The sequence below is a fragment of the Lepisma saccharinum genome, chromosome 1 (genome assembly GCF_977018435.1).
Source record: "Lepisma saccharinum chromosome 1, izLepSacc3.1, whole genome shotgun sequence".
Lineage (NCBI taxonomy): Eukaryota > Metazoa > Arthropoda > Insecta > Zygentoma > Lepismatidae > Lepisma > Lepisma saccharinum.
The window spans coordinates 151,624,060-151,640,812 of record NC_139229.1 but is presented as its reverse complement, the minus strand read 5'-3'; the positions used below and the strand labels follow the sequence as shown (position 1 = coordinate 151,640,812).

General features: G+C 39.3%; 1 protein-coding gene across 1 annotated transcript; it reads right to left on the bottom strand.

Moving 5' to 3' along the window:
* Positions 1 to 943: 943 nt before the first annotated feature.
* Positions 944 to 2,827, bottom strand: LOC145986533 (glutamate receptor ionotropic, delta-1-like). Its single transcript, XM_083120658.1, has one exon. The coding sequence runs from the start codon at positions 2,825 to 2,827 to the stop codon at positions 944 to 946; it is 1,884 nt and encodes a 627-aa protein (XP_082976784.1).
* Between the last annotated feature and the right edge of the window lie 13,926 nt (positions 2,828 to 16,753).

The following is a 16,753-nucleotide window of genomic DNA, read 5'->3' as shown; positions in this document are numbered from 1 at the left end:
CACGCACCACATAACCATGCATTATTTATTGCTCAACATAAAGTGCAACTACAGATTTCCAATAAACTTCAAATTAAAAACAAATCACAATCTATTACTACAAACAGCCATCCACTTTCTCACGTATTATATGCAGGCACATATCCAGAGGGGGGCTAAAGGAGCTAAAGCCCCCCCCCCCCCCGGCCCCGAAATCCTACAAATATCGAATTTAAATAGTATATAGTGGTAATTAATTTTACTTTCTTAGCAGGATTAAACATTAGTTAGAAAAATGTTTAGTGTATAATATAGGAACCAGGTTATATTATTACATTATACCATTTAATCCAAATAATAACTGAACCCACAGTTTCCAAAATTTTTAGTTTTCTTTGTGAGAAGTCACAGAATGTAAACTTTATGAGTAAAATGTACCCCTAACTTTTAAATCCTTTGTGTGAAAGTTAATAAGAAAATACAATTACTATCAATTTCAGTGCATTAACTGTACAAAATGTAAGAAAAATAATGGACAACATTTGTGTTGGATATTCACTCAAACGTTCGATCGATTCGCAAAGTCTCCACATTTACATAATAATAATAATAAATTTGGATTAAAAATGGTTTATTATTAATTACTTATAATAGTTATTATCGTAAAATGACAATTATAACCGTGGTAATAATTATTATTGTCATTCTTATTTCTACTAGTTAAGTTCTATCAATGGCCTGACCCCCTCTACAAATATTTCTGGCAACGTCCGTGCTGATAAGGGATGAGACCCCCCCGAAATAAAATCCTTCCTACGGATCTGCGTACATGCTTGACCAGCTTCAGCCCAACATACAACACATAGCATCCCTAATTGCTACCTATTTATTTAGTCTCGAAGAAACCGGTGTCCGCTCCCAGTCTATGTACTGCAAGGAAATATCATCGGCAAGAAATACAAGTTCATATATTACCTCTGAGATTACTCAAAGTGTCTCGGAAGGCCGTGTAATTTTCATAAGCGAATACAAGCAACGATAAACTAGTACCGATAATTATCAATAGAAAACACCCGGCCAGATCATATCTTTCAAGTGGTCGAAGGTCTTCCGATGTTTTCAGAATCCGATTCCGTGAGGGCCACATAGTTTTCTTGGGAAGAAACTGCTCCACGATCTCTTTCTCCCATTGGCCAATGATCCCAGAATCCAGCAAATAACTCAGGAATGTGTTGAATGTACCCACTAGAGGCGAACCTTTGCAGAACGTTAGGCCGACGTAAATGTTCATGGCGGTTTCCTTCATCAGGCGTAAATTCTTCAGAGTGTTTTCTGCAAAGAAGTCGACGTTGGAGAGATGACCAGAGTATAGTTTTTCCACAAGGACAGATATTTTTCCATACCTGGCAAGCCTGTTGAATTCACCGTAGTCTTTCAGCAGAATGTATCTCGTGCTTAGAGCCTTCACCAGAGAATCGGTCGATTGGTTAACAATCAATGCCCACACTACATCGTCTATTCCCCACTGCAACCCGGAGTCGAGAAGCTGCTGGAGGGTGTCGATGGGAGTTTCGTACACGGGAATCGTCAAGAATGATACCAGATTGCAATTGTATGCAGTAATTAGAAGGAGCGAGACCAGGAACGAGCATATTATCACGTGATTCAGTGCCGTGTATGTAACGTTTTGCACCCCGAAACCCACTACCATAGCTATCGATTGAAGAACACAGTACGTGTAAGACAGATAAGGATTGGTTGAAGCAGAAGACCGTGCATAGCGTTGAACGATCGAGAAAGCAAACAGTGAAAACGAAACAAAGATCACAAAGAAGAGAACCACAACCCAGAGCAGAGCTCTGAAGGGTGAAAATATAGACCATAGATATGTTTTCTTTTTAGGCTTTGGAGTCAGAAAACTCAAGCTGCATTCGCTGTAAGGAAATGAAAGGTCAAAGTACTTATATGCTATGTCGCTTATGTACGATCCAGGAATAGCTACTTGGTGTCTGTCAGTGCTGAAAATTCCGTAAAAACTTGTGTTTGATTTCACGTCGTCTAGATCCCCCCAGTTGGGTAATGTTTTGGTTATATCCCAAGTGAAGTTGTACTGTCTAGAGAACACGGTCGCTAGTCTATAGTCCCTTCCTTCAAATCCATTTTCATTCACTAAAGAATATACGCCGTATGGTGCCATCAACAACTTAAACGATTTCCCACTTAAACTCAGAACGTTTTCTTTCATATGATTCGAACTTACTGAAAATCTATCGTTCTTCCACCGTGCCACAACGTGGAGATCAGTGACCCTTAAATCATTACTCCTTCCAAAAGATAAGACGTCATATTCATTACAGTTGGCCACACTGCAGTTACCGGAAGGACGTACGACGTAGACGTACGGGAAAAGTGACATTTCTGGATGGCTCATAAGATTTTCAATATCAGTGCCAATTTCTTGCTGATAAATATAAAATCTTCTGCTTGTGCGCTGAATAGACTCATCTGCGGCTTCGTAAATTGAAGGAAACACAAAAGACGTATCGTTACGTGCAATAACGAACGCGTTACAGCCTTCATCCATCGCCTTTAGAACCACTTCGTAGCTTCGTTGGGTATGAACGATTACCGGCGAGAGTCCGTGATCTACCCAGTATCCTTCAAAGACACTAATCAAAGACTGTTCATCAGGGAGGAACACTGTACATGCCTCGGCGAACCGTGGTCCCATCGCCAATTCCTTTATAAGCTTCTGCAAGTTCTTATAAGCACTTTCGATGTTTGGAGAAATAGTTCCACTGGAATGATATACGAAGGAACAGAGAACGAAGATTATCAGTGGTGTCATATTCGTGATGATAACCTGCAAAAGAAAAAATAGCTGAATTTCTTCTGTAGTTTTCATGTTTATCTCAGAAATAAACCTACTAATTCTTACAATTCTCCAAAGTAAATTTAAGTTTCACTGAAATGTTCGGCTAGATTTTCTGGAAGGAGACTCGGTTTGAATTTTGGTGAGGGAACATTTTTTATGTTTATACAACTAAATCCTTTGTTCTTCAGTGCAGTGTAGTAGATATTTAAGTGGAGTTATCGGGACTGAGCCTCCAGCAATTGGAAAATGATTCTTCATCATCGCTTGTTGACTTGGAATTTATTATTATTAATATTATTTACACTCTCTGGTACATATTATGTCTGCCACAAGTAAATTGTGGAGCCTATAGGCTGTAGTAGCTTATAGGCTACATATCTGAAAATGAACAAATTTTCTGCGTCAGAATTAATGTATTCGGTATTACATGTTACTTTCAATGGCGTATGTGTCGTCCTGATTGTTTTTTTTTTATTATTATTATTCGAAACAAGTTGTTCATCGTGGAAAATTTCCTATCGAATGTCGTAAGGGCAACTCCTACTTCACTTCGCTTCCTATTCAGCTAAAATACTAATGTTCAATTTCCAAGGCTCAGTCGACTCATGCTACAAAAACCTCAGGCTTCGAGTCTCGGCCTCACATTTCTTTGTGAGTATTCCTTCATAAATTTCATCTAATTACTACTTTCATCGTCGTGATTAGCTGAAGTGACAGAAAAGCGTTATAAAATATGAAAAATACGAACACTGGTAACCCATATTAAATGAATGCATTTTAAAGACAAAATTACCTCACTTTCTTACACTACTAATACAACTGTGGTTGCCACTGAAACCTTCACAGGAATGTCAGCAACTGTACGTTGCAAGCCACCTTCTGACGTAGCCAAACCTATTTTGAGGGGGTAAAAAGGACTCTATACATCACGTTGTGTAATGATTTCTGAATTATTCAATATAAATACACACATCACTGACTGAACATGTACAACTCCGCCTGCCAATTCGAAACAGCAAACTCGTCAGCAATCACACACGGACAACATAAACACACAAGAACAAGCATACCATTTATGTGTTTTCGGAGTGCCTTTTGAAACTAAGTGCTATTAGCTTGGCAGTTGTTCATCTGTCGAAACAGATGTCAGAACGAAAAGAGGAAATGATCGTTTACTGATTTCGATGCCTGACAAGGCATTAAATTTGATTTAGTATGGTACTTTGTGAAAGAAAATCGTTGGTTTGTTCTGTCATCGTTTCATAGGTTATCAAACTATAGTTTGTTAACAATATCACTTTCTTTATATCAAAACATATAAATCTTTGTGCGTGTAAAACGTCAGCTGTATGCTTTTATTTCCTCAGATTTCCACTCGATGGATGTTTACAAGACGAATGATACAAGGAGCACCACTTCAAAACTCATCCATATTTAATCAAAATACTCAGTCACAAATAATGGCTCCTTCTCTCTCTCATTGTTCTTTCAAACCATCACGAAAAAATATTTATTTTCTTCATGTGTGTAGGTTAGATCAGGCCAAACATACTATATACTCGTACACAAGGCAGGTTTCAATATAAATAGTACAATAATTCTGGCTTGATGTTAAGGCCGAATCACACGGAACAGGATTTCTAGTAAAAATGCCCTAGTTGGCGCTGGACTGGTTTTGACTACTAGACCGTGCTCTAAATGCAACTAGCTTTCTCTGCTAGATTCTGTGGAACAGCGAATCAGAGCGAAAGTTTGGTCATGTGAAGATAAACTGTGAGTTTGGCAAAGTTTTCGGCTGTGGTTTCCGAGGGTTGGTTGTTTTTGTTTGCTGCTCGATGAAAACAAAAGTGAAATATGATAAGCATCCAAAGCGATGAGCTTTATACACCACAAATGTGCTTAGCCGATAATGAAAATCCTTATTATATTTATTGCCAGTGCATTAAATTTTTGACATATTTAGCGAACAAAATATTTTCTTTTACGAATGAATCCTGCGAATCTCATGTATGGATGAATATGCATACCCGAGTTCATTAAAAAGCTTGTGAGTACACATTGATTACCATACTTTCTTTCAAGCCAATTTCTAGATGCTCACATTTTTCTTTTAATTCCCTTGATTTTAATTTTTAATAACAGCAATAGCTATTATCCTACAACGTTCTTCAAATTGCTCGTCCATCTTTTTAGCTTGTCTGCTCTGCGAAATGTCTTATGGGAACAAAAGTATACCGACAATTACGGTAACAAATATCATGTGAGACGAAAACTAGCAGGTAAGCCAGTACCACACAGCTAGTCCAAGTCCAACAGGAAAATCCAGCAATAGATCTAGCCTCGTGTGATTCAGGCTTTATATATTATTTTATCAAGACGTCTAAGTGTTCAGGTTCAAAACTGGACAACTAAATATATCTCTGTATATTTTTGACAAATTTAGCGACATGGTCGTTCGAACGTTACACAATTATGTTGAAATGTTAATTCGATTCGGCGACTTCGAGAAGTCTTGAACACATTCACAATCAATACGTATAACGCTAATATTAAATATACTAGTAAAATATGTGAAGTGTAATTGACAGACATTTACATTTGAAATTACAGTCTAATATACAAAGGACTTAGCTTGAATATTTTACAGACTGGGAATCAATGTCTTCTGCTCAACATAGATGAATACTGGCGCCACAGAGAATATTCCACACCAGTTTCTTGCTTTCGTTACTTCAGAAACTTCAATCAAGGTACTGCACATATCTCTCGAATTTCTTCCGAACTACGCTTTTTACGAGCACTTGGCGTTATTACCCCGTATGGTGTTATTACTCCAAGGGACCTTATCTATACGTATATCGGAGGGTGTGTATACAAGGTGTGGAAAAATTACTGGAGACATATTTCGTTTATTGACTTCCGCATACTTAGACAATATTCATGTAGCTATTCTATAACGTTCTGCTCATTTCGATTCTATTCTATGTTAACATTTTTGTTAAAGAGCGAAAAAGTTGTAGTGGGTATGATACGGATAGACTATAGAATGCTGTGCAGTGTAAATCTATCTTACGAATTACATTTTTTAATTACAAACGCATCAAATAGCCTACGATAAGCAACATATGTGTGTGCGGTGACAGATGAAGGTTCACACTCCTTTTGTAAAATCAAAATCCTCGACTTTTCCAGGTATTTTAGAATAACCGGTCTAGACTACTGTATAATGATTTAACTTTCTAATAAATAAGTGTTATACTTCAAATTTGCAGTTAATCAAAATGAATCAAGTTTATCACGAAAACTTGTTACTGGGGTCGGGAAATTCCAAATGGTCTTGTTCAGTGGCGGTGATTAGGGCTGGGCATACGGGGTTAGTTGCCCCCCCCCCCTAGCCACTTTTGCCCCCGCACTATGCTAAACCGCATATATCAAGGGAAAGTAAACTGCCCCATGTTTTGGAACGCAATCGCCGCTACTGGTCTTGTCTAAATGTCATTAAGGCAATATAAGCATTGAAATTAGCAGTTTTTATTCAAGAACTGCAAAAACAAGCACCTGAGAGGGTAAGTATGAAGAATTCGAGAATTTCATAGTGTAGGGAAATTTCGGGGAAGAACGAATTTTCCTGCCCCGAACGTCGGTATTTAAAAAAATGATTTGATTTAGTTTATTTTACTTCGCGTTTTGTGCCTCTTGGCTAATTTGCGAAGATGGGGATGAGTGATGAAATGATGAAATAGATGAATGGACATTCACAAACAACCAAGCCCGACCGGGATTCGAACCCGGGACCCTTGGCGTCGAAGCGCAATGTGCTAACCACTCGGCCACAGGGTCGGGCCGGTATTTTAAAAATTTACAGTTCCGCACACCTATAAATCATAGGAACGCCAACCCCAAACCCCCCTCTCAATCCAGCTTTAGTACTCGAACAGACATCTCTCACAGAAAAATCCCACTTCAAACGTTGACGATTAACACATATCTCACGCATCAGGAGATTATGGAATGACCGGGAGAGTAACAATGTATGCGGCTGCATATTCGTCTGATGTTTTGAGAGCTGGTTCTCACATTCATAGGCTCTTATATATCAGTATCAGTGTAACAGCAGATGATTGCTGTCATGAATCAGCTGACGCGGAGTGATACATCGAATCGGTGAAGCCGTTTGTTTACAGAAGGTCTCAGGGTTGGTGATTTACACTGTAGGGGTGTGCGGGATCCCGAAAAGTCGGGACCGGAATCGAAAAAAAAATTTCCCGTCCCGATCCAGACTTCGGGAAATGATTTCCCGACTTTTCGAGATCCCGAGCAGTCGGGAAATACCGAATGGTAATTTTAAAAAGTTGTTAATTCTCGACGTTTTCTGCATTGTAAGTATCTGAAACTTATTGGAAATTGGACACATCCACTAATTTTTTTACTGCAATTTTAAAAACTACACCCTGGAAAAATGATCCCTGCAAGTTCTCTGCGTTCAGTTTAAGGCAAAAACGAGACTTCCAAAGTTGCGAGGCTAGCGTTGCGCTCAAAACACGCCCCGCCATGTTAATGCCTAACTACTTAGAGAGAGCTCGATTGTCGTCTGCTTCGAGCGTCCAGTTTACTGGGGGTACAGCGCCTTGAATAACGTATAGTGTGGAAAACGACCCAAGAAACTGGTTCCCCGAGACGATGACAAGTAGATGGCAGTGCGATCGACCCAGGTGCTAATTTTGTTATAAAAGTAATGCGGCTTAGTTAGTTTTTGGAATATATTGTGTAGATTTCTTTCTCTAGAAAGGCGGTAAGTGAATTGATGGAAACAGTTATATTTGTGGAGTGATTTGCAGTCACGAAATGGCATTAATTTGGAAAGAAAAGTAAAATAAAATTAATAAATAAATAGCATGCGTAACACAAGAAGAAACATCGCAATGTGATTCCGGACGTCAGGTCTTGGACTGTGTATTAGAGTTTATTTTTCTATGTGATTAGAATATAAATAGTATCCTGAGAGATATTTCATACCGAGGCGACAAACCACAAATGTCGCTTGAAAGCGAGCAGTCGGAAATCAATGCAGCCTTTCGAACCGTAGGGACAAAAGCTCTGACTGCACCGTTTCCTCAAGGAGATTTCACACCAAAGCGACACGCGACAAACGATACGAGGATTTCACACCAAAGTGACACGCGACAAACGATACGAGGATTTCACACCAAAGCGACACGGGTCATTCGGTCCAAGGCAACTTTCATACCGAAGTGACACATGTTGCTTGGAAAGGAGCCAATCAAGAGCAACATTTCACATCGTAGCGCCATGACGGGAAGCACAGGCCAGCGTTCGGTTGGTGAAATCCTCAAGCGATTAGTGTCGCGTGCCGCTTTGGTGCGCAATCTCAATAAAGCAAGACACTCATTGCATCGCGTATGCGCGAACAACAAACCACGGCAACATGTTGCAAGCTATTGAGGAAATGGCCCAGTTTGAGCGACGCAGAAGCGACAAAGCGACACGTGTGGCTTATCGTGTCGCCTAGATCTGTTGTTGTAATGTGCGGTTTATCGTGTCGCCTATCTGTTGTTTTCAAGCAACGCTTGCTAATAGACTGAAGGCACCATGTCGCTTGTCACTTAGTTGGGAACTCCCTCTGTAGCGCGTCGCTTCGGTCTCAGCACCCTTCCTTTAAGGAGCTTTCCGACCGAAGTAACAAGTAGCACGCGAATACGCCATTTGAACGTGTCGTTTGCTGTTTGGACCCTCATGTGCAATGAATGCTATTTTACAGTCTGGAAGTGTGTGTCACTAGTGTGACAGTGTGAACATCCCGTGTCGCTTGTCCCATTGGTTTGAAAGTAGCCTTACACTCATGTCGATGGCACTAAGAAAGTTTTGTGGGGTTCCCCTTGTCGTTTCATGGAATCGTCATTATCATAATCGCCGCGATTAGTTTAAAGCGGAAGAAAAGAGACAGTAAATATCCAAAATACAAATGCTTCAGTGTGTATATCTTTAAAAGAAATGATGATGATGATAATAATAATGAACCTAATTCATACACAAAAATTTAGTTGCCAAGAACATTCCACGCGTATTTTTTCTCCCGTATTATTAACGAAAGTATGACGATAACAGGACGTGGTCGACTGTCTAGATTGTTCGTTAATATCTTCGCGACCACTGTACCAAATATCATAGCAATTATCACATTCATAGAAATGCTTCATGTAAAAGAATCAGACGTTGCAGCGAAAACTCCATTTACTTCCATTATAAGCAGTCGAACACCAAGCACCGGGGTCAACACCAGCGCCTCTAGCGGATCATTTTCGAGTGGAACCAGCCAGAGAGCGCAGAAGCATGCCGTTTTCCACACTACGTTATTCTAGGCGCTGTACTGGGGCATAGCCACGGCGGAGAGCGAACGTGTGCAGCAATTTTACAAATCTGTACAGATTTAAATAATGGATGAAGGAGCGATAGTGAAAGGGAAAGCTATGCTTTGTAATTATCATACTTCTATTAAATATCCCTGTTGCTCACGTGCAAGATAAATGAAATGGTTCTGCTGCGTGCGAAAAATATTGCTTGTAAAATTAGTTACTGACCAAATTTTCAAAAATATATTTTAAACTTATTTATCGAAATTTACCATTAACTATGTAGTGCAAAATAAGAATTTTCACATTCTTCACTTTATTTATAAAGCCTAGTTTACTTTCCTTTCCATAAAGAAATTTCAGTTTGTGTTTCATTTCTGTTACGCAAATTATGATCAAATATTTTTGTGAAGAGAAGAGAAAATACATTGAGAAGATTACATCAGTTGCGCAGTACATATCAATACTTAGTTTATGTATAATTATTACAAGGAAATATTGTGTATAACATTATATCCCATACTGAAATCGTACGATACATCTTGAATTTTGTACTGCGAAAAAAAGTCTCTTTACCGAAACGCATTAATTGGTTGGTTCACATCACCACTAGGGATCCTATCGAGACGAGAGTTGAAAGTTGAGAGTTGTAAATGTCTGTCTCGTGTTTATTTGTAAATGTCTCGTGGATAGTCTCGTCTCCATTTATAAACATCCGTCTCGTTCTCGTCTCGGTTTCGAAGGGCAATGCTCATTCTCGTCTCAAGTCTCGAAAAATATAGAATTTACAACATATGCAAACTTTTACAGTGCATAGCGATTATAAAGACAAAAAACTTTTCTTAATTATTTTTTTTTTTTTTGTTCATTTGACTCCTCTTTTCAACGCTACGAGCCCTTGAAAACTGGATATTGTCCTGCTTATGTGCAAACCAAACACGCCGATTCAGAATTACCACGAATGAACTGGCATTGTAATTATTATACACAAAATTCATGATTTATCTGAGCAAGTCGCAGGTTCCAGGTTTGACTCTCGACCTGGGCATGACCGTTCCTTTGTGAATCTCGTTTCATTGAAGTGGAAATTGTTACGTTGGGGGATGTTTCCAGTTTTATCTCATAAAAGGAGACGGGACAGACCAAAAGTTTAGTCTCGTATCGTGGATAGGTTGGGTGATACTTAGATTGTGCTGGTTGAAAATGGTGGTAGTGTGCGTGTGGGGGGGGGGGTTCTCCTGCATTCAGACTTCGACTATCAGTGGCGTACACAAGGGGGATTACTAGATTTAACACCCCCCCTAGAACTTTTAGAATATTATCGAAAAGGTGGGGAAAAATAAAAATGGACAATTTATCACAATGAAAGATCTGCTACAATAATAATAATAATAATAATAATAATAACAATAATCATAATAATAATTTAATTATTATTCCCATGCATCGCAGAGAAAAGCACAGCATTCCATACACCCGCATCTTTAGGAGTGAATGCATTGAAAACAAACAATAATTCTTGAAAGTAAACAATTCTTGTGAGGACAACTATGATTTGCAAGTTGTTTTGTATCCCAGCTGCAACAATGTTCAACAAATATGTATTTTTTTCTGTGAACAATGAGCATTAACTAAAGAAAGTTCTTGGTTCCTTGTAAACAGCTAATGTAGACAAAGGCAGACCGACAAGAATATAGTCGCAAGTCCTACTTCCCATTGTTTACAGCGGCACGTTTGAATTTCTGAATTCGAACGACAATAAGCCTATTATGAAATCCAGATATGTGCATGTGAATGATAGATTTTTAGAGCGGTATCGGCGCGTTACTCATAAATATTTAGTGTCGTTTGGGATTCGTTGAAATGTCTAAACAATCTAAGCGACTGCAAAGTTCAATTATTATTTTTATTGCAAAAAGTCGCGCAGTGACTCTCGTGAAAATTCCTTACTTCGTCGCAGTGAAAATCCTTATTTCGTCGCATTGTGTCGACGTTATTGCGAACGTTATCCCAATCTGTGGTTCTTCCCAATGCTGATTTTGCATCCCCTTGTGAACTCTTACTTGTGAAAGCTTACTTTTGAACCCAAAGTAGACTCAGTGGATTTTTGCAACATGAATTCTACATCGCGCCTCAGCATCATCCTGGGTAAGTTCCATAGGTAAGGTAATGAATGTAAATTTCCACGTGCATATACCATGAAGGCCAGTGGCGTATGCTGGTTCTAACGAGTGGGTAATCTCCGACCCTTGATCCTCAAACTCCAACAGTTTCCGTGCAATTTATGTCAGGATCCATATTGGATTTAGGAATATTGTGTGGGAATGTTTGTCTTATTGCTACGACCACAATCAATTAATTCTCGTCATTGCAGTTTAATATACGTGTAGAATTTCAAATAATAAAACAAGACAGTATTATAGCTATAAAAAAACACCTGTGAAATATAAAATGAAAGACGTGCACTAGTGAAATAAAAACCCGCAATATTAATTTAAGTGCAAAATTCAACTTACTCCAGGACCCGATTACTTGTGCCGTACCACATCCAAAGCACGCTGTTTCTCTGTGCGAAAGATTGCAGCTTAACAAAGGAAGTTATGTGACTTTTTGATTTTTCATGTTTGGCACATGCGTTGCAAAGATTGTTTAGATTCCAGTATCCGCCACGCGTCCATACATTCTTTTCAACCCTGAAAAGTAAGCACGGCCAACAAAAAAGCGTATTAACACTTATACTTATACTTCCTGTCAACCATGGTGTTTTTTCATAATTTGCTTGCGAAAATGCCCCACATATTCCCGATTTTTGCCTTTGTGTGTAGAAATAAGTTCAAGCGATGGCACTGGCCTACTTGTATTAACAATTTGCAACTTCTCCTTAAAAGATCTTGTTCCAAAAGGTTTCACCAGCAAATCTTGTATCACATCCATTACCCTTTAACACAGCACTATCACGACAAACACTAACACCTAAGTAAATAATAAACACGAAGCACAGCACGAAGCCAACGACTACACGCATTCAGATTCACGTGCCAAACTTCTGTTGTTGTGTTCCTGGCTCAGAATGAAATTCCCTATGAATGATAAAAAAAATCCCTTTCCTAGCTTGAAATTACCTGCAATGACAGGTTTTAAAAGTTCGAATCATTGCAGGGCAGAGCCAGAATTTTATTTCAGGGTGGGGGGGATCATCCCTTATTAGCAGCCGCCACAGAAAGTTGAAACAGTGGGGTTAGAAGTCCTGAAGATGAATCTCAGATTATTACAATGTATTATGCAAGGTGTTTAATCCTGCTAATGAAGTATATACACTTTTTAAATTAGATATTAAATTAGATATTTGTAGGATTTCGGGGATGGGGGTTTCAGCCCCCCGAGTTCTCCACCTGGCTACGTGCCTGATGTGTTTGTTCCTTTTATGTTTAATTCGTTCATCTTCATCACTAGTAATCTAAAGAGGCGGAATATAGCAACTTAAATTAACTAATACCGTGCGTTCATTTCGATCTGCAGCCGAGATATCGGGAGAAGCGTGGCGGGCGGCGCTGACGGAGATGCCGACATTTGCGGCCTGTAATGCCCGCTTATTTTTATAGACATATGCAGACATTTATATAAATATTGCAAAACGATCACTAACCTGTGTTATAACACGCAAAAGTTCTTCTGTAATTCATCCAAGTTCTGCTCTTATACACACAAATAAATACGCTATAGAAACGATGTTAAGAGCCACAGATAATAAAGCATTTTAATCATAGTTATGACCAGTAACGTCCTGCTTAAGTTTATATCCTTGAAAGAGTTTTGTGGCCATGGGAATCGTTTGGAGGTTTCGAATGTGCAACACTGTATCAGGATTACACTGCAGACGAAACCGATAAAAGTGAATGGTTTTCGTGAGCTTCCTTGCAATCCGAAATATCCGAGCTCGAGTTTTTTGTTCCTTCGCGACTAGATGAAGACAGAGTTGTAAATATAGTGGCGAGCAATGTAAACCAAGAGCGTGTTAATTTCGTACTGTGCGCAAGAGTGTTATTCTTGGTTACTTGCAGTTACTTGTTTGTGTTATTGTAGTGCATAGGCGCCGACTCCATGGGGCTTGGGGGGGCTCGAGCCCCCCCAATGTTAACGATGTGGGGGCAGAGTCCCAAAATAATTTTGCTTTAGAGGATCTAATGTATTATTTTGCTTCTCTTAGAAAGTTTACTCTGAATTGTGCCACATGAACTTAACTTTAAATACACATTTGAAATGTTCTAGACCATCAATTTGGGGGGCTGAGACCGCTAAACCATCAACCTTGGGGGAAGGGGGTATGACCAGAGACAGCAAAACACATGACTTAATACTACGAGTATTGTTAAAAATTTTAATAAAAAGAATTTGAAGAGACGATGTGCATGAACTAGGGTAGTGGATGGGACTTTTGGGCAACAAATGGCTCTAACATGACATTCCGAACGAGATCATTCATAGATTAGGGAGATCTGTTTTGCGCTCCGTGGTAGCAGATATTAAAAGTCGAGAATATTTTGCTATTATGGTTGACGAAACTTGTGACATATCCATCCGTGAACAATTAATATTCTGCATTAGAACTGTGAATAAAAATTTTGATATTTTTGAGGAATTGATGGGCTTTTATGAGATTCCGAACACTGAGGCCAAAACTTTAAAAAAGGGAGAGAGTGAGTCATTCATTACTTTATTTCAGTGATCAGAGCCCCCCCAATAATTTTGACAACTCGGCGCCCCTGTTGTAGTGTGTATGTGTGACGTGTCATGTGAGACGATTGGAATGCCAGCCGCAAGATTCACGTTAGAACAAAGATTTTTTATGTATGACACGTACCTACGTGAAAACAAACTCGTGTCGAGACGTGTGTAGGTGATTTGTACAGAAATTCCCATGCGTTTCAACTCCTCACAGAGATACGGTTAGACATCTTGTCCTTAAATTACGAGAAACTGTATCGTTAAATTTTAAAACACCTAAGCAAAAACGACGGATTCTAACCGAAGCAAAACTCGATGATATTGGTGCAGCGTTAGAACGTTCTCCAAATAAACCTCTACGCCGTGTTTCACAAGAGGTGGGAGTGTCAAAATCATCGGCACATACAGTCACTAAGCTACTAAAATTAAAACCATACTCTTATGACACAGGTTAGTGCTCGTTTTGCAATATTTATATAAATGTCTGCATATGTCTATAAAAATAAGCGGGCATTTCAGGCCGCAAATGTCGGCATCTCCGTCAGTGCTGCCCGGCACACTTCTCCCGATCTCTCGGCTGCAGATCGAAATGGACGCACGGTATATATATATATATATATATATAATTTATTTCTGATATCTTTCTCTTTAAAAAATATTCAATTCCGTGAAAGAAGTATTCTCGCTGCTTTTGAAGATTAGAGAGGAGAAACAATCACTATTTTTGTAAATACAAGAATGGGGGGAGTCAACATATAGGTGCTTTAATTGCTTAAGCTTTGAATTTTAATTTAGTTTGCTTCATCTTCAATATTTAAGCTTTTTCCTTTTGATAAATTTATGTTCAAGTAACAGATATCAGCAAGGCAGAAGCAAATGTAAATTGAAAATTAGCGTAGAATTGGTTTGCCCATGTTATTCATATTTTCCTGTTCTTCGCATTCTACCGGGTATGTTTTCCCTATTTCCCTTACAGAAGGCAATTTGTGAACCCAAAATTCCCGTTCCTGAGAAATTTCCCTGCCATAAAAAACACAGCTTACTATGTTTAGCGACGACACAAAAGCAGAGTGCGACCGGTGGACTCTCACAAGAAGGAGGTTACCCTGGCCACGGAATCACCGCGCCTGAGAGGCAGTGTTTCCTCCCCCTCTTTCCTCTCTCCTCCCTCCTCGCCAAGGGTTGTAAGGGAAGCGGGTTGAATGACGTCAGGGTGAGATTCCATAACGTCATTCCACCGGCTGGAGAAAGGTTCCCAGACATTCAGCGGCAAACTGTTGGAAGCATTCGCGCGCTGGAAGCAAAGAAATGTATGCATCGAAATTGGTTTGGAAGAATATTGCGAAGAATATATATATATTAAAAAAGAAATATAGCCGGGTCATCTGCGATTACCTAGATGACCCAGAGTATACGCCGCTGATGAAGGCACATGTAGGGGTGGGGCCCCATATTCTCGATCTTGGCCATTTTGGAGGTAATTTGTTCAGCACCACGCTCCGGTCACCATTACACCCCAGGGTTGCTCTCAGATACCCATTGATTTGAGGCTGGGTGAGCCCCAAAGCCGCTTAATGCGGGGACATGGCCGGAAAAATTATGACCTTAGATCAGCTACCTTAGGAATCGAACCCGGATCTCCCGCGTGGTTGTCAGACGCCCTACCGCACCTCGGCTCCTTAGACGACTTCCATACTTTGAGTACTTAAAACTTGATTCTTAAAATGTCTCACCTACCATATACAAATACCCGTTGACTAGACAATTATTTCGTAATGAAGTTGACATGCTCCTAGAATTTCTTAAAAATTGAATGACTAGAAAGTAATTTTGTTCTATTGCTTTCATATATACAGGGTGCTCGGAAATTCCCCTTACAAACTCATAGGGCAAGTAGAGGGGACTGAGTAGACAATATTTGGAATAGCAACCCATGTGTCGGATGTGCCTGTGTTGGTATGCAACCGGGTAGGCAGTAGATGATGTCAGAAGATCACCTGATGACCTAAAGTGTAATAATTTATTACAACCATGTCAAATGAGATGTTACGTAAGGTACAGAAGTGAATGACGTGTGACTCAGTCCATAATACAAACAAATTTATTTGGTAACAATGCCAAGGGAACAAAAAAGAAACGTACTATTCATTCACTGTGTCGACAGTGGAACGCGACAATTTGTAGACGTCACGTGCCATCAGGTGATCTTCTGATGTCATGTACTGCCTACCAGGTTGCATACCAACACAGGCACAGCCGACACATTGTTATTGTTGTAGCACGGAAACCGTACGTTTCCGGACATGGGTTCCTATTCCAAATATTGTCTACTCAGTCCCCTCTACTAGCCCTATGAGTTTGTAAGGGAAATTTCTGAGCACCCTGTATATAAATATATATATGTAGATCTCTACTACTTAATATAGTAGCAGTGGTATTAGTAGTAACAGCAGCTGCATTAGTAGTATTATTAGTAGTAATTAAACTAAATATTTAATTATTAGTATTATTAATTAATTAAAGTGTAATAAAACACTGGTAATGTGAATTTGGAGAAAGTTTTAGAAATAACTCCCCCTTGATAAAATCCTGCGTACGCTACTGTCGACTACTGCTTTAAGTCATTCATCTTCGTCGCAATTAGACAAATTTGAAAGAAATGTGACGATAGAGAAGATATATACTAAATTAACCATGCGCTCTCATCGTTGCGGTTAAACGAAGTGACGGAAAAGTAGGATAAATACATAAATTTGGAATATATATATTAACTGAAGAAAACTGTTGTATACTGAAAAAAAAA